Source organism: Haliaeetus albicilla, chromosome 14 (genome assembly GCF_947461875.1).
Source record: "Haliaeetus albicilla chromosome 14, bHalAlb1.1, whole genome shotgun sequence".
In the NCBI taxonomy this organism is placed as follows: domain Eukaryota; kingdom Metazoa; phylum Chordata; class Aves; order Accipitriformes; family Accipitridae; genus Haliaeetus; species Haliaeetus albicilla.
Genome location: NC_091496.1, coordinates 13,124,791 through 13,144,054, shown reverse-complemented (window position 1 = coordinate 13,144,054; position 19,264 = coordinate 13,124,791). Strand labels below are relative to the sequence as shown.

General features: G+C 38.2%; 1 protein-coding gene across 6 annotated transcripts in view; it reads right to left on the bottom strand.

Moving 5' to 3' along the window:
* MAGI2 (membrane associated guanylate kinase, WW and PDZ domain containing 2) overlaps positions 1 to 19,264 on the bottom strand; it is a 760,905-nt gene that overhangs the window by 219,762 nt on the left and 521,879 nt on the right. For all 6 annotated transcript variants that reach the window (XM_069801726.1, XM_069801727.1, XM_069801731.1 and 3 more), the window contains one exon: positions 14,452 to 14,531. In XM_069801726.1, coding sequence (XP_069657827.1) covers positions 14,452 to 14,531 — 80 coding nt within the window. The remainder of the gene's footprint in view (positions 1 to 14,451; positions 14,532 to 19,264) is intronic.

The window sequence follows — 19,264 nt, the reverse complement described above, 5'->3', positions numbered from 1 at the left end:
AGACCAGACGTCACAGGCAAGCATGAGAACAGAAGAATGGAGAGAAGAAACTGAAGGTGATAAAATCCTTCAAGAATTTGAAAAAAAGACATGAAGGGTTGTTGTGGTTTAACCCCAGCCAGCAACTAAGCACCACGCAGCCGCTCACTCTCTCCCCCACCACCCAGTGGGATGGGGGAGAAAATCGGGAAAAGAAGCATAACCCGTGGGTTGAGATAAGAACGGTTTAATAGAACAGAAAAGAAGAAACTAATAATGATAATGATAATGATAATAAAAGGATTGGAATGTACAAATGATGTGCAGTGCAATTGCTCACCACACGCCGACCAACACCCAGCTAGTCCCCGAGTGGCAATTCCCCACCCCCACTTCCCCGTTCCTATACTAAATGGGATGTCCCATGGTATGGAATACCCTGTTGGCCAGTTTGGGTCAGCTGCCCTGGTTGTGTCCTGTGCCAACTTCTTGTGCCCCTCCAGCTTTCTCACTGGCTGGGCATGAGAAGCTCAAAAATCCTTGACTTTAGTCTAAACGCTACTTAGCAACAACTGAAAACATCAGCGTTACCAACATTCTTCACATACTGAACTCAAAACACAGCACCGTACCAGCTACTAGGAAGACAACTAACTCTATCCCAGCTGAAACCAGGACAAGGGTATAAAACACAGAAAGTTCAAATAATTTTGAAAGACCCCTATGTCGTGAACAGGTATAATACATCATGCCTTTAATAGTTGGGGAGCCATACAATTTAAGGTCTTTCCATATCATTTTTCAGTACTCATCAGAGCAACATTGTATGGTCTTGCATATTAATGTACAGCTTGCAAATACAAGCATATTCTTCAGTTGTGAAGAGTCAAAATAAGTCAAATAATGGTGGGGACAGAACGCCCAAGCAGAAATATCATGGCACAAAGAGTGACCACAAGGAACTGAGGGGTAGAAAAGTACATGGAAACATCTGTCTCTTTGAACAAAGTGGACCACCAGAAAAAACCCACAGTTTTAATGAATACTAATGGAGGCTACAACCTGCAATAGCCTAATGACCCTCATGAAACCTACTGAAAAAACAGTGATGAAACTGAAAAGTCTAAATATCACCTGTCCCCCAAACCACCAATGATGGCAGAGCTTTCCCACTTCCACAGCTGAACCAGAAAAGAATGAAATGATTCTTCTAGTCCAATGGAGGAAACTAGGGGATCAATTCTAGCCAGAAACCCTTAAAAGATGAATGTCTGAGTATACAAAATATATCAGTCCCAAAATAGCTAAAACTGACTTCTTTCACCCTGTTTGGAATGGTGAAAATTTCTAAAAAACTGACATTAAGTTAAAGATAAATTGGTGGTCAAGAAAAAGGCATAGTGTGAAAAGCATGAGCTCCATCTTGTGAGAGCAGTGGCAGCCACTTTCAGATTCAGTAGTTGCACATGCCCATGATGCATCTATCAGGGTTTGCTGTAGTATCTCTAAAAGTGTTTAATTATGAAAGTGATATACCATTATTCTGGATGATTTTTGGACAGAAGAAACAGCACTTTCATGTATGGATAGAATGTTTCTATTTCTGTAAGACGAAAACTAGGATCACTGAAATTTTCTTAAAGGAGTAAAAAATGCAGAATTGTGTTCTTCTGTAAGGGAAAACCTTGCTCCCACAAGTAGGTGTTTTATTATAGAGAAGGCAAACTATAATTATAAATTCCACAAGCAAAAATATTTCTTGTAAAAATGGAAAACCATGGACTACCTAAGAGAAAATAGATAAGAGAAATCCAGCTGGGATTGAACAAGGAAAATGTTGTCCTCTAGTTTAAAAAATATAAATCCAACCCTCCCTTACCCCTTTGCTCGCTGCCCCCAAAACAGCAAAACTTTTGGACGGAGCAACTCATGTCTTTCATGGTGGTGTCAGAACTGAAACAGGAAATAAAAATTTCTAAAACTAAAATAATGCTCACATTTTTCAAGGTCCATTTGAGCAAAAGTACACTGAAACAAACTCCAATGTTCAGTACATTTAACTATGCAGACAAAAGAAGCTGTAGCTTCTGAGTTACCTTCAGAGTCAATCAGAGCAAACAATGTTATCACTGCAGTGCCAGTACAGGAAAGGTGTAGGTTACCATCAGTGAGATGTTAGCTAGACTAAATAACTTCTCAGACAAAATTGCTAGTTTGCACTATTGTTAATAGTTTTGACAATAAGTTATGACTTTCCCCCTCTCCTTTATACATGAGAAGGAAGAGGATTCAATGGAAGAACTGGGTGTTACTCCTTTGTACAGGGAAGCTCCCTGGGCAGCCTCCCAGTCTCAGGAGTTACCAGAATCTAGCCTGCATGGCTACAGAAATAGGCACATATGTAGATATGTAAGTAATGCTCTTTTGTGTTTGTTTATAGCAAGTGACTACATTTATCTGCAATCCCTATGCATTTCTATGGCCTTTTCATTTTTACAGTTGCATAGACAACAAAAATCCAACACTTCACCAGAATGTGCAATCAGAAATGATTATTTTGATGAAACATTAGACTATATTCTGTAGAATTTAATTACTTATAAAGATTTGATGTTTAAAAGAAACAAATCCTAACATTTCCCATCTGGATTCCAGAATCCTGCCCGTTTGCCTCACTGGTCCTTTCTTCCTATCTTTACTAGGCGCAGGGTTTTCTAATATCCAGAGAGATTTTTCCCTCTTTATCTTTCTATGCTGAAATAATTCTAATGTTTTAAGGCATCACAAATCCAAACCTCTTTTTATATAGCCTGGAACATGTTCTCCACGTCTCTCCTTTTTATACTTCCCACCTTTTATAGCCACTTATTCTATTCCAAAGCCTTCTACTATGAATTCTGAAAATGCAGTTCTTCCCTTCCCAACTGTTCTGTGATGGCCACCATCCACATACGAAATTCCTATGCGTTCCTCCCACTTGGGCAGATACACTTCTCAAAAAGCTGGAAATGTTACTGCAATTTTTTTCTTTCTCTCCCACAAACTGCGCTTATCTGCCACTGCGTCCACCAGGGTATTAGTCATGAAAGACAGTGGCTTTTTAAAGTGCTGCATTATCTGTCAAATCTTATATAGAGGACTCTGGGCTCAGACAGGATTTTCCAGCTCTATTTAACAGGGACTCCAACCCTCACTTTGAGGAGTTTAGGTTAGAATCAAAGCCCAGGAAAATTACTGAGACCTTTTTAAAGTATATTACAAAAATAAAAAGAAAATGGAACCCAGGTAGTTGTAAGTATAAGAAATTCAGTAAATACTAAGAAGAAAGCCTGAGGTAACTGTATTTGTGAAGCCCAGCTGCTGAAGGTACTGAAAAGTTTGGATTCATCTTCACTTGTCTGTAAGTGTATTGCATTATAAGCAAAGAACAATCAAAGAATGTTGAAAAACATGACAAATAATCTGCCTTTAAAAGTATCTGAAAAATAATGAGTGTTACTAGAGATTTTAGCAAGTCATTACATTTCTTATCTGGTAGCAATGTGCTTTGTAATGATTGCCAGGAAATACCCAACAGGTCTGTACAACAAGGCAAACTTCCCATCAAAGAACACCAATTTGTTTTTAACTTAAATTTGATGAAATTGCTGACCTTCTGGATGAAATTTAAAATGAGGTGATTATGAAGATTAATTTTTAAAAAGGAGAAGATTGCCATTCCTTTTTCATTAATGATCTCTGTTAAAAACAAGAGCTTTTGTAAAAAAGCCAGAGGGAGGAGAAATAATAAAAATGAAGGTAGCTGGACATATTGTAATGAATATAATCCCACAAGCTTCTCTTTGTTAAATCTATCATGCTTCATTGGCATTTAGAAGTCAAGGATTGAAGGATTAAGGCTATAGAGAGAATAGGATTAAAAATCATGTACTCTGATTTCTACTTATCATCTACTTATCATTTCTACTTTAATCATACTTATTATGATTAAACAATATTTCAGAAGGAATTTCAACCTTTTGTTCTTTATTGGCATCAAGGCCTTGAGTATGATCTTTGCTAAACATGGTGTTGTGAATTCTTTTCTATGTGAAAAGATTTTATTTCAGAATTTCCCACATTGGAGTATTCTTTTCAATGGTCCTTGTAGGAATATTGCAGGCCACCTCTATTCTCATACCACACAAGGCTCTCATTTTAGTGGCAAAAATCAACCTTGTGCAGTCAGTGAGAATTTTGCTACTTGCTTCAATGGTGAGTGGAATCCAATTTATAGCTCATTAAAGATGTGAATTGTTAAAACTCTGGCCCTGATTCTCCTGATGAGTTTAAAAAAATCTCTCTCCCTTCTTTTCTAAATTTCATTATGCATTCCAGCTGAAAACTACTTAAGCTTAGCCAGTTAACTTGGCAGCAAAATGAAAACGGGTTGCTATCAGAAACTGGACTTGAGGATCTCCAGCAGCGCCAGCAGAAACTCAAGCTACCATAGCCGTTTTGTGGTGGTCATGTAGCCTTGGACGATCTTTCGGTTGCAGCATAGTTTAAACTGTACTATCATGTTAGCTCCAGTTTGCTGGCTCTGTTTTGGGGTCCATCACTGGTGAATCTGTTTAGTTAATTCTGAAATTAAATTAAAATTTGAAAAAGTTTTACAAAATAACAGTCAACATCTATTGCCATTTTAAAATGTGTTATTCATTATATCTTACATCACTGATGAACATGCTGCATTCCTTACAGTGGGCATTTATTATACATGTTATAATAAAGACTTAAACTGTAAAGGGCTGTACATAAAAAATAATACTTCACATCTCTATGAACTTTTTCAGCTGAGAATCTCAGAGCATTTTACAAGCAAGTAAGTTTCACAGCCACATGAAAGGTGTGTTTACATGACCCCCTTTCATAAAACACTGAAACTGGAAGTGATTTGTTTTCGTAACATCATGAACTAATTAGAATGTAAGCCTGTGATTTTCCTCATCAAGGACCATGGGACAAGTCAGTAGCTTCCTCAGCCTACATTTATCAACCTTTAAAATCCTCAGGTTGCTGGAAGAATTACTATTGGGCTGACAATACCTGTATAGGCAGGGATCCTTGCAGCGTGTGTGCAGCCACAGGATGCCTCTGAGTCCTGGGCATCTCGCCATTTAAACACACGATCTGGGTGAGCAGTGAGTGCAAGACAGCCAAGTGCTAGCTGAACAATGAAGGAAAATAGACATTTTTTCTATACTGTTATTCATTCTTGTCCTTGCAATTACCAACTCTATTTAAGATTAAGGTTAGTACTCTACAGGGATTTGTATGTCTGAGACTGTGAGAAACTGTAATGGTTCTGAAAGCAAAGTAATACTTAATAGTCCATTACAGCTTAAAGGACTTATCCGTCACACTGATAAGTGTACTCCAAGCAAATGCTCCCTGCACCCAAGAGTTCCCTCAGGGAGATACCAGCAGATTGCCCAGGGCTGGCCCCAAGGCAAAGACAGCCAAGGTATGTACATGGGGACAACTATTCTGTCCTAAGCCTTATCCAAGGGTGGAGAAGTAATTCTTCTCCTATAAACTGTGTCACTGCAACCAGATTGTGCAGAGAAGTGTCTTCTGAACTCCCAGGAAGAAACACTAATGAGGTGCCCCCTTTCTTATTTTTATTATCATTATTGTGACTTTGGCATTGAAGGTTTTATTGGTCAGTTAATGCCCAGCTGGTGTTGCCAGCACAAAATGCCCTTCCAAAGGTCATGACAGTTTAAGAGATTTTGTGTTATTGTTTCATTAACCCAAAATTGAAAATGCAAGCTGAAAAAAGCATGTTCAATATATACTTAAATGACAGAAAAAAATCATTGTGATCAATATTATTGCAAGTAATGCCAGCTCCATTACAAAACTGATGGCATTAAATACTACTTAAAAGTGGGGTTAATAACCTGCAAAAGAGAGTTTGAAGTAAAAACCCTGTGGTTTAAAGGTGCAGTAGTCTTATCATCTGGAAACACCTGGATTTAAGTCAAAACTGGAAATGAATTTGGTAGTCTGTCAATCCATTTCCTAATTCCTAGTCATTTGTTCATATCACAAAGCCACCAGGCAGGAGTGTGTGATGGGCAGTGCCTACTCTGAAGTGAGTCAGGCCTGGAACAGGAAGGGTTTTGATGTCTGAATTGAAAAGCGTTTGCAGAGCAGTATCAAAAGTTTGCGGCAAAATTACTCATGTGTGCCTGACACTCTCAGCTGAACTCTGTAAGCATTGCTTACTTGCCCTTGGGAGAAAAAACAACAGTCCTTGACACAGCAACTCAAACCATCCCAGAGGAGATGGTTTAAAATGTCTAGGGACAATGTCATGCTCTACGTTGCTCGCGTATTTTCTCTCTGGATTGATTAATCTGACATTATATTCTGCACCCCACCTGGCAGAGGAGCTTACTGAACATGTTTTTCTCACTTGCAGGATAGTATCCATTCCAGGCTGTAATAGAGAAAGCTGATGTGTTTTAAGATAAAAGAAATAGGTCCCCACGCACTTTTTGAGAAACATGTATAAGCCTCATCCTCAAGAGAGGATGCAGAGGAGGCCAGCCTCTGGATCTTAGATGGATGTGATACTTCAGAGCCTTGAATATTTTGCTAAGCTCTGGAGAAGATCAAGCTTAGAGATGCAAGCTTGTGATTAACCTTTCCTCTTTTCTGTCTTCAACAATCTATCTCCCTCTTCACTGTGCAGCCTTTCTGGCTTGTCATTTTGTACTTGATTCCCTACCCACAAATAAATTCCCAACACAGGGATCTGGATTCCCTTTCAGGCACCGGGTCACCACATATCAGATGCTGCAGCAAGTACTTGGTAGGTGCCCACAGCATCTATGATGGGGAATTCTTTGCTTTTCCCTTCGCAGAGAGAGCACCTCCTTGGCCATCCGCTATCCATCATGATTGTGCACTATGCTTCCTCTCCCATTTGAAATCACTTAACATGTCCATATTGAGACATAACAGTTCTGTATTTTTCATGGAAGATATTAACTAGCATTTAGACTCCAGCCTCCAAATGGCTTCAGTGAAGAAGAGTTAAACCCACTTTAAATATTTCTGAAATTTCATGTGAGATGGACAGGTGGCCACTTCTGTGGACTTTATTTATTTGTGGCTTAGTCATATCTTATAAATTAACATTAAGCTAAAATTCTCCACACATATGAACTGCTAATAAAATAAGCAAAGGTCTCTTTATATATAGTTATGTCTCATTCTATATAAAAGCATTATTTTATATGAAGACCTATTTAATCTGGCATGCGAATAAAAGAATTAAACTATGCTGGTACAAAGTCTAAAAAAGAGACTCTCCTCAACATATTTCCAACAGCAAATATAATTCCCTGGAAACAAGGTTTAAAATAGCAATACTGGTAGACCTTTTACTACAGTGAAACAAATGGTACCATTTAACACACAATGTAACTAGCACTTAGCATCGGATATCAATCATGACTTGTATAATTTTAGGAGTTCTTGTTTTGATCAAGAAAAAAAACACTTTTCTGAAGAGGATATCTCTTTCCACTTTGGTTTCCTGGGGAAATGAACTTTATGGGTTCATACTGTCTGTTCACCATTTCCCTCTGTGAAAGTCTGAATCTTTTGTTAGTTTTCAACTAAATTTAGCTGAGACACAGAAATCTCAAAGATAAATACATTGCCCCTGCATCAGATAATGTTATACGGTGAGTCCAGCAGGTACTTGTCTTGCCTGCACAAGCCAATGTGGTTTGCACAGACAACTTAAAAAAGAAAAGAAAAAAAAAAAAGCCTTTTAGAAACCACCAAGAGAAAAATTTGTAGGAAGCAATGAGGAGAATACCATGTTGAGAGACACAGTGCTCGGGGTCACACAGCACTAGACAAAACCCAAAAGCTAGCCTTCTCTCCCAGTTCATATTGGGATCCATTCATTCAACAGAAAAAGGGGCTTGATCTGGATTTGCAAGATGTCCTGCTAACACTTTTTCCACTCAACAGTGTAGGGCACTTCCTCCTCATCCCATGTCCTCCTCTACCCATGTACAGCACTGCTCCGTCCAAGTTTCACATGTAATCTCTGATATGGATCCATCCCGATCAGCCGAAAAGTCCCACACCCCTTTGTACCCTAGACTGCTGAAAGATTTGGTTTCAAACTCAAGGCTACTGCTACCTCAATAAATGAAAAGCTACCTGTAGGTAAGTATCTGCTTGCTACAAGTCGCCACTAGTGGGCATTGCCACACATAAATGGTATCCATATAAGGTAAAAGTTTACTACTTGGTTTCCAGCAAAAATGCGTGTAAGGGAATCAAGAAATAATGCTTTACCCATAAAACCAGCATGCCTATGCTCAAATGCATCTATGAAACAAAAATATGAAGGGTTGATATGTCTTACTACAGCATAGTGAAGAATCAGGTAAACAATGACAAATTATTTCTTATTATGTTTGTGATTTACTTCAAGTTGCAATGTTGGATAGAGTTATTAAGATGCTTAACTATAGAGCAGCTTGCACTTACTAAAAGGAAGGAGGTGTACACAGACATGTTCTATGGTTTGATCATGACAGAAATGCTCAAAAATTCTGTGTAAATAAAAAAAAAATGTGGCTAAAAGTACTGAAAAAACTGCCTGTGTCATAAAGCAGTCTGAGTCACATTTATTTTTTAGATGAAAAAAAATATCAATAGGTATTCAGTACGAATTAAAACAAGAAACCAAGTGCTCCAGTTTTGACACCATTTTTTACTCATTTTATACGTTCAGTTGCAAAATCTTTACAAGTAAGAAGAAAAATAATTTATAAATAAAACAGAACAGTTTCAAACACAAACAGATTTTTAAGATGCTCATCATGAAACAGGAATTATGGAGATTAATGATAATGCCAATTATTTATTCTTTCTTTTCATTATTTATTTTTATTCCATACAAATAATCTTCTCGAAGAAGAAAATTATCAGATAGAAAATACAAAAAAGAACAACAAATTTAAAATCTTGTTTTTTAAAGCAGTGGAGTAGGTTGGGTTTTATGCCTAATAACAGTAGTAGTAGTAGTAGTAGTAGTAGTAATAATAATAATAATAATAATAATAATAATAATAATACCACCTTCTAAATCTACAGGATCTCTTTGTATAGGATTTATTTGCTGGCAGCTGAAGTTAAAATGGATATATGCAATGGTTCATTACATGGTTTGAACTCTTAACAAGAAATTCAAAGTGTATTAAATGTAAGCAAGATGAGAAAGACAGTCCTAGATTTTATTTCTTTCATGCCAACACTCAAACAAACTAAAGATATTATGGAAAGTTATTAATTTTAACAAAAGCTGGTGAAATTTGAGAAAATACTTGGTTTGGATTCCTGTTTACATTTGTGGAAATATAACAGTAGAGGTGCCCACATAAACTTTCCTCTGTCACTGGAAGTCTGAGTCTAATTTCTATCACTTAGATGGTTTAGGGAGGAGGAACATCTGCTGGAAACAAGCAAAACAGTCAAGACTGCAGGCTAATTGCTGGGCTTCAGTCATTTCTAGGGTTAGTATAGGGGCATGTAAAAATGGTGAGGCAGTAGCTTAGAACAGGAACATGAAGAGGGACTGTATGTTAAATGGCAAGGTTTTGAGAAAGAAGGATTTTTCAGCATTAAAGCACCCATAAAACATTACACAAAATTGTCTGAAAACGTTTTTTCTTAAATCTTAGCACCATTTAAAGAGTTTTCCAAACTGAAAACGCAGTGAATAAAGGTGGTCCTGTGTCTCACGAGACGTGTCCAGCTAAAAATGCACTAAATGTTTCAGAAAAAAGTAAGAAAAAGTGGGCCTATTTACTCAAAGATTATTGGTTTGCTAGGATATTTATACACATAGCCTAATCAGTGATTGCCTTTATGATTCTGAATTTAACATTTGTCTTCTGTTGGTTTGTGGGTTTTTTTTCCTGGCAAGAATCATATTAAATATAAAAATATATGTTTAAAAACTTGGTTCTAGCAATAAATCTACAGCTTTCCTTTTTTTTTTGAGAAATTCTGGAATGTTTAGAGATGATTGATCAAGATGATGACAGTGTTCTCAAAGAAGGAAAGGGAGATGAATTCCTGAATTTGTGACTGCATGTGCTACGACACACTGCATGTGTCATGCAAAGCCCTGAGAAGGAACTCTGCTGTCTGGGTGAAAAGGAAAAGGGAGAGGTCCTGTATGCCATGAAGTGGCAGGGCAAGGAAATACGTACCTTCCACTGCTATTAGCAAAGGGCATTTGCTTGGAGGACTCAGGATGGGAGATGTCCAATGGGAGATGTCTTATGTAGCATGAAACAAGGGGCTCAACTGGGAGAGAAAGATGAAGAGGACAAGGGTAGATGTGTGTGTCACTGGCATGAAGAAGAGTGCTGAAAATGTGCATGGCTCTGAGCTTACCAAAAGGTATTGCCTGTGACTGCAGGAATGGGGAAAAGGATAACCTGACAAAACGTGACCGGAGGGTGGGGTTCCATTCAAGATGAAGACACCTAAATGTAGTAGTCTGTCTACATACAGGTGTTTACATGTGAACCAGATAACTGTGCCCTCTAATTGCCAAAATACAGCTGACATTCACAGTCAATGAAGTTTAAAGGCAACTCGGCTCACCTTAAATATCTATATTTTGCAGTCAAGTTGGTGGGTGTAGAGGAGATGGAAAGACAGATGACAGATGAATGCTAGGTGAAATCAAAGCTTTATTTATAGTCTTAAGCCTACTTGTATTTCAAAACTAAGAGATAGGAGAAAGGAGGTTGACCTAAAAAGAATTGGAGGGTTAAGAGTGATGGAGACTACTGGCTGAATGGATTAGTAATGAAATAAGTGAAATTTGTAGTAATGAAATAAGTGAAATTTGACATATCTGATCCCAGGAAATTTCAACAGCTGTTTAATCCCCAAATTGGATAAAGAAGTAAACGTTCACTTTTCTCCAGAATTGAAAGTTCCCTAAAATGAATTAAAGAATTTGAAAAATTTAATTACTACATTTCTTAACCAAAAATGAACTTTCTAAAACCTGAGATATTTCATGTCATTAAGGCTGAACTGCCTTTCAATATTAAACTACATTTTATACTGCCTTATGGGACTTGTCATTCTTTTCCATATTCTCTCACAAAGAACAGACTCTGTTATTAGACCACTCACATAATATACCTGTAATCATGCAAATCCTGTGAGTCTGCTATGTAATATGACCCTACAGAAAATGTAGCAACCAGGGAATGTAGCTCACAGAAACAAAGGGGGCAGAACTATAACTTCTGTAGTACTCTATAGTTAAAAATTGGTTAACCAATTTTGATGTGGGGAAAAAAAAAAAAGGCATCTTTTAAAAGAAGTATTCTAATTCAGAAAAACCAAATATTTAGTTCATATTTTTAGGACAGAAACACAATATTTTTCATAAAGTCAAGATTTTCTGGACGAAATCAGAAATGTGTAAAAAATTCTAGAAGAAATGCCAGCTATTTCTGCTTACAGCTATCATGAAACTCAGGCACCATACAAACAGAAAGTAAGAGGCAATTCTTGCTTCAAAGACCTGCCATCTAAGCAGATCTGACAGAGCGAAAGTTGAAGTAATTTGCTGAAACTCACACAGAAGTTCCATGACAGAGACAGAAGTAAAGATCAGCCCTTAAAACCTCCTGACCTACAAAGGGGTTTAGAGCAGTGGGTGTCATTAAAGGAAAATAGGAGTCCACAGCACAGAGGCAAAGAAAGCTTGACTTGGTAGAGCTTGTCAATCTCTTGGCAAAGGCATATGAAATTTTTTCCAAGAGGAGGGATGTGCTGGAAGGTTGGTTCAGATTTTGCAAAGAGAAATGAGCAAGCACTGGGATTTGCAGATACAGAAGCCAGAGAAAATGAAGAAATCGTATTTGGCAAAGGAGTATGGAAGAGCTGAAAGTGGAAGAGAGGAAATGCCTGGGGCGAAGGGGGCCCTCAGTATCACTAGCCCAGAACATCAGGACTCAAATACTGTACACTGCTTGGACGTTGTCTGGTGTGAAAACTGCATGTTGGTGGCAGAATGAAGAAGGAGGATTTGGCAGGATTTACACTGAAAGGAGAACACAAAAGTTGGGTTGTTCAGAATGAAAACCTGATAGCAGAATCTGATAGGTGGTAAGGACATCATAACATATCTCAGAGAATCTATACAAGTTTTAGATGTGACAAAATGAAAACCACAAGTTATGCAGATAGCAATAAAGAAGCAAGGTAAGTATAATTTTCTATCTAAACACTGATGTCTTTCTAAAATTTTGTATCTCTGAGTAAAATGTGCCAGAATAAATCATAAAGTGTAACAGAAAAGATGTTTGGCACAAAAAAAATCTACCAAGCCACAGCCGAAACGCGTGTGAAATTAATCCTTGATCTGACATTAAATCTAAACAAAAATTCCAAATTCCTGTGTGCTATAACAATGTCCCTGGTGTTGGACCTCAATGGCAAGGTGCAGCCATTCTAAGGTATATCAGTGATTTTTAAAAACCTTTTCTTCTGCAGGTATTGGATTAAAAAAAACAAAACCACATTTTTGAACAACAAAAGAACCTTAGGAAAAGAGAGGATGTTGCAAGAACAATCTCTGTAAGAATAGAAAATCTCTCCCTAAAGTCTTTTATGCTTCACTTCAAGTACTTTGCATTAATGAGCTGAGCAACCCTTAAAAGAACAACATGACCCAGCATACTATATTAATTCAATAATCCAGTAGTCAAATAACTACAAAATAATGCTGTTTCTTTAATGCACTGATCTTCATTTTAAAATGTTTCAGATACTTTGGTATATTTTTTAATATTTCAGTGCTTGTTGTGATCTCAGTATACAACAGCTAACAGAAAAAGAAAAAAAGGGGGGAAAAAAAAGCAACACACATTTACTCCAAGTAACTCTGTGATATGTTACTACATAGTTATTGGTAAATTTGGTGAATTTTTCTTCTGCTTTTTTTCACTAGTATTCCTTGAGGAGCAGGCAAAGATATATAGCTTCATATAAGTAATGTGAGAGATTTAGAATGCAAAACTCTTGTGCCCTTTTTTTGTTTCAGTAACACACTTCTGTTGTATTCACTGTAGAATTTACTCTGGGAGCTAGTGTTGTCAGTGCTAGAATAAGCATCACAAAATCATTCAGACATGTAATTTCTGATGTCAGAAGAGAACGTCAGAATTACTGCTGAAATAAGGAAGGGATTTTTGGAATATAGCAATCTTTCAAAATGAAGCCATTGGCAAAAAAAATCCAGGAACATTCTTTACCAAACCACTGACCCTGCATTTCACACAGCCAGCTACTCCTCAGTGACTTCTTTATCAGCCCAAACCAGCACTGAGTTTTCTTTCAGTTAATACTATTTACATTAAACAAATGAATGTATTTTGGAAAATTGAAAATAAATCAGATGCAGCACATGAAAATCTAGTAATACATTTAAAATATTTTAAAATGCTTTGAATTAATGCACATAGCATGCATGCATTTCATCTTTTGTACCTCACAATAATAAAATAAGTAGCAGTCTTTAGAAATCGTTACTTCTTAACTGGCTAATTGAACTGACACTGAACTATAAAACAATGAAAAAAAACCTCCTCAGAAACAGATCTATTACAATACATTTTTACTTTGGCTTTATTAAATGATTTTGATTACTGAAACTTTACCGGAGAAAAAATAGAAATTATACTGAATGCATATAAGATAGTTTGATATGATCTGTATTATTTCATATCTCTGAATCTGTCAATATAGTCATTCCTCCTGCACACGAGCTACAGCTCTTTTAAGCATCCTCAACAGTATTTATGCTTTTAAATTTTAAACCTTTAACAATGCAATACCCCCCAATCCAGCCTTGAACTCTGACAGACACTGATCTCTTGTCTCCCTCCCACACCCTGTTTTATCAGACACTGTTTTGTTTAAATTGGCTACTAAATAGCATAGCACTGTACCTTTAAATACAAATCAAACAATATTCATATTCCCACGGTGCTGCTAGTTTCCCTTATGCATTGAATCGCCTGTAGATTAAAAGCTCAGAATCTGAAAAGGGATTCTGTTCTGCAGACCAAAGTTCTCTGTAGGAGATGAGGGAGAGGGTCAGTCCCGGAGTCACACACACAACAGGCAGAAAACACACTTGTGATCCTCAGCTTTGGATAGCATCAGAAAGGGGAATAAAAAGCAGAAACACATGGCACACTGAGAACTGGTATCACTTATGGCTTCTAACCAAAGCAGCAATTAAACACCTTTCATCATTCCCCCAAATGCCTGATTTTTGTAAGAACTGAGAGAGAGACACACACACACAAAGACAAATCCCCTCTGAGCAGCAACGAAAACTTAATAACCTACCATTTTCTTTGCACTCTTCTGGAGGTTTAGCCTTTTTCGCAAGTCGTGGATCCAGCCATGATGTTGTCTTTGTGTTATGGCTGAAAAGAAAAGAGATCACTCTGAGCAGACACATACTGAAAGGAATCAAGTTTATTCCTTAAGAAAAAAGGGTTAGTCCAACAAAATTGCAATCGATACACTTAATTTGCTTACTGGTTCTAAGTAGCCCTGAAGGAGGTGTAAGAGTAATTGTGCAAGGCAGCTGTAAATTTGGCAACCTCAGCTCCCTGTCCTCAAAGCAGCTATTTTTATTAAAATCAACTAGAATGTTGCCAAGTTAACCTCATTGAAAATGCAGAACTCATCCAGAGCAAAAGGAATTTATTACAAATACAGTGTTCTCCCGTTGAACGAGTGCAGGCGACAGGATTCTGTACCATTCTCACAGTTTTCAGATAGAATTATTTTCATCTTAAACCTGTCCTTTTCATAAATACAGGTTTGTTATTGCTCACCAGCAGCACTGGCAAGGCATAGCAAAAGTGATGCAAATTACAGCATGCTCCTACAAAGTCTACATTTCCGGACAGAGTGATTAATGATACTTTGTTTAACAAACCTTTATCTCTCCATATATAATCCTTCTATCGAGATAAAATAGATATGCACAAGCTGAATGAATCATGTGGCTCCTTTCTATATTCAGAATAGATCTTTGAGGAATCAGCCATCAAATAGTGTTGAACTGGCACAAACTGTTTTCTGGGAGAATATTTTGCCAAATGAATTGATACTTAGCACAGCTAATGAGACTTAAAACCAAATCTTTTCAGTGTATAGCTTTCCCATAAGCATTTGAATTTGGAGCCAAATATTTTAAATATATTAAGAAAGGAAGACTATAAAACAGAAAAGGATGTGATCATTACTCCTTTATTTTTTGAGATGCCTTTCCTACAATACCATCATTCAGAGACACTTCTAACCCATGTTTTATTTATCTGATACATCCTAGGAGGATGATTGTTCCATATAGTACTGAATTATTTAGTGTATTATTAATTTGCTGTGTCATTTTAAAGTGTACTTAAGACTTCTCATAACATTAGTATAAGATGTACAAAAACGGGGCACCTGGCAAAAAATGGATTAGGATGCATTGGTAGTTGGTGAGTTACTAATTAACTGATGCAGTCCATGTGCTCCAAACACCACTGGTTCCTCTAGGCAAAAATAAATGCATGGAGCCAGTTCCTTCTCCCACCATGACTCCCTGTTTAGTCCATGGCAGATAACTTTTCCTCTGCCTCGATTTCTCTCTCTCTCTCTAAAAACAGAGTGATACTACCTACTTCTCAGCATTATTGTCACCACGTTAAGGCTTCCTCCACATTTTGGATGGGAAAAAAGGTAGATGAGAGTTATGTATGGATAAAGTAGCAACTAAAATTAAAATTGAGGCATTTAAATTCCAAATTTAAGCATGCCCTAGTCTAGAACACCATTCACGGCAGGTGAAGAGGATGAACAAAACCTTCCCTTACTTTGAGAGCAGAGATGTATTTGCAGAGTACGAAGAATAAGCCAAAGGTAAGGTAAATTTGCAACGATGCCAGCAGCCCGTGCTTGATTGCAAATGTAACTAAGATGCTTTCTCTGAAGCTCTGGCTGCCTGTGGTCTCCTGTAGGGTGTATTTTTATACCGCAGTCACAGCCTAACTGCAGCTTGTGCAGACATACTTGAGCTAGCTTTAAATTAACTAGGGGAGGTACTGGCAACAATGTCACTGCAGCAGCATGGAGCTCAGCGCGGGCTCCTCACCCCAGCATCTCCTGAGCTACTTGGGGCCAGCCAGCAGCAGCTGCTGAGCTCCACACTAGCATGGGTACCCCGTTAGCAGTGCCAGAGCTCAGAGGGAGCTTGGACATACCTGTGGAAGCTGCAGTCGCATCTCTGGAGTGTGGGCATGTCTGTAGAACAGCCACTCTTTCCCAGCTACTAATTCTGAATGATTTTAGGGACCCCCCACTGGTTGCAGGGACTAAGTCGGATTCACATAGTTTCCTATGGCTTTAAAAGGGCAATATATAGGACTACCATTAGTAATGTTTGCTGTGGTATAAAGTGGATCTCAAAGCATTTTACAAAGGAAATAAAAATCATCACCCCTGTTTTAAAGGTGGGAACATGGAGTCACAGAGTTATCAAGTGACTGTCCACAGCCACCAGACAAGCCAGTGGCAGAGCCAGTACTAGAAGCCAACTCTGTTGCAAGTTAGCTGGTTGGTGTTTTCCTCGCAATACCACACAACATCAGAACAGACCAATTCACCAGCTCTGAAAATAGCCCTATGACATTTCTAGAATGCGCCTGAGAAATGAGTTTTCGGGCATCTGTAAAGACAGGTGCCAAGCTGAAAATAAGTCCAATTCAGTATTACTGTTTTAAAAAGTGAATTAGTTGAATTACAGCCTCCAAGGATTCTTTTGAAACTGAGAACAACAACAAGCAGTTATGCTTCCCTTCAGCATAAATGTGGCTTTCGTAAACCCAGAAGAACGGATGTCTTCCAGTTTTGTGCACTGTGGCCATTCTAAACAAAACCATAAACAAATAGAAAGTCAACAGCTTTTCCAAAAGAAGAGTGATCCTTCAGTCTACAGCAAAATTTCAGAGGATGAAGCTGGTATCTCATCTAGATCAACTCTTACAGCACTCAATCTCCTCTCCTAGCTGTGTCTCTCAAACCCATCCAGCTACTTTGTAAAAGCAAAACTCATCCGCAAGAACTTTTGTCAATAACAAGTAACTGAAGGAGCAAAGTACCTTTTGAAAATCATTCCTCTCCTCCTCACCCATCACTACACCTGCTCCCCTGCCCTGCCTCTCCTCTTTAGTATCTATACCAAACACACATACTATGTCTTGCAATGGGACTTTAAGTACTTCTAGGCAGGTGCTCCAGTGGGTAAAAAAATCTTCTCCTGCTCTGAAGACAGACCCTATTTGAAAGAAGGCAGAAATAACCCCACCCGTCTTCTAACACCTCTACAGCACCATCAATGTCCTCTTCAGTGCTACATAGTGCTGATTGCCTTGATCATCTTAGCAACCAGGTACACAACACAGAAACACTCCTACAATGAGGACAGACATGACTACTGTTGTGCTGCTCTCCGTAAAAGAGCGAAATAAGTAGCCCTAGAATACAGCGTATTGTTTTTTTATACATGTCTACTTCTGTTCTACACAGGAGGTTTATCTGGCAGGGTACGCTTCCAGCCTCCCTTGTGTCAGCTTTCAAGTTGTGGATTTTGGAGTGATGCTGCTCTTGCCGTAACTCGTGCTGTGCTAGCACTATGCAGTGTTGTTCAGAGTAACCTCCTGTTAACCTGTCTTCCAGCAAGGGCTAGAATTGGGGTTAGCCAACCATAGAAACAAAAGAGAGGTGGCTTCTTCCCCAACAGCTAGGACACATTGGGAATGAGAGGAAGAACAAAAGCACGGTGGTGCTGGCTTGCTGAATGTCTCAGGGCAGGCTGCAGCGACATCTCAGGAAAGATGCCCCCTCCTTCGTGACCCACGGCTCTGCCTATTCCCTCTTCAGCTCTGCAATGGGCTAGAATCTGTCAAAGCTAAAGGGAAACCTTATTTCTCTCCTAAACAGTTTTTAACGTAATTTAAAAGAAGGGAAAGATTTAACTATGGGAAAGAAGACAGGAAGAACAGTAAAATGGCAAAAGTAACATTAACACATATCTACTGCATGAGCTGTGCACGTTAATGCTTTTTAAGCACTAAAAACCTTGTAAAATGTACAGTGTATAACGTGCCCGCCTTACCACTAGGTCTAATCATGTGTGTCCATTTGGGAAGTCTTATAGATAGACCAGAAGGGAAAGGGGCTGGGGATTTACAGATTAGTTATGAATGAATTGCAGATGAATAGCAGTGGCAGTTGTGGAATAAATGCACAAACAGGCAGTTGGAGCAGTTGTCACTGACTGAATGAGAGTGAAGTGATGCAACAAAAGCATCCTGTGAGAAATACAGCTGTGGCTTCACCAGCATTTTCCACTCACCACTGCTTCATTACTCAGCAATAACCATACCTCATCATTAAAGGGCAGGTTTAGAAAGTCCATCCTTACACAATTTCAATGATCTTGATTACTAGCTAGCAGGATTGAGCTAAGAGATAAGTGCTAGCAAATCAGCTATGTGCATCTAACAATCCATCTTAAAATCAAGAGCAAATTCCTAATTTTGGAAACTTTGAAAGCAGTCAATGAAGGATCCCTTTGGTTTTGCTTCAAGCAGGTGGAGCATGGGAATAGCATAACATTTTAAAATTCATCCTAATTTGTTACCTGCTATACAAAATAGAAACTGCTTGTAGGCCTGAAGTGTATTGCAAATTTGAAAAATAATTAAAAAACCCCACACCCTCACTCAGTAAAGCACTGGAGCTTAATATTGTAGCCAAAAGTCAATAAAATAATTATTGCTGAGCTAACTTAAATCCTCCCTCTTTCCCAAGTATTTGCACCCAGCAGAAATAGTTTATTATAATCAGAGTCCTCCGGTATCAGTTATAGACAATTTTAAACATATGTGGAAAAAATATTCTTCAGCTGGTTTAAATAGAGTGAAAGAAAGCTCAGACTACTTCCCAGAAACCCTGACTCAGTCTCCTGTTGTTCTCCAGATTTCCTTTGTAGCTCTGCTTTTAAGACTTCGCAGATAGATATTGTTTATGCCCCAGTTCCCTGTTATCACCACAAGCTAGGTACCAGGATCAGAGCTTCTCTGGGAATCTCACTGGATAT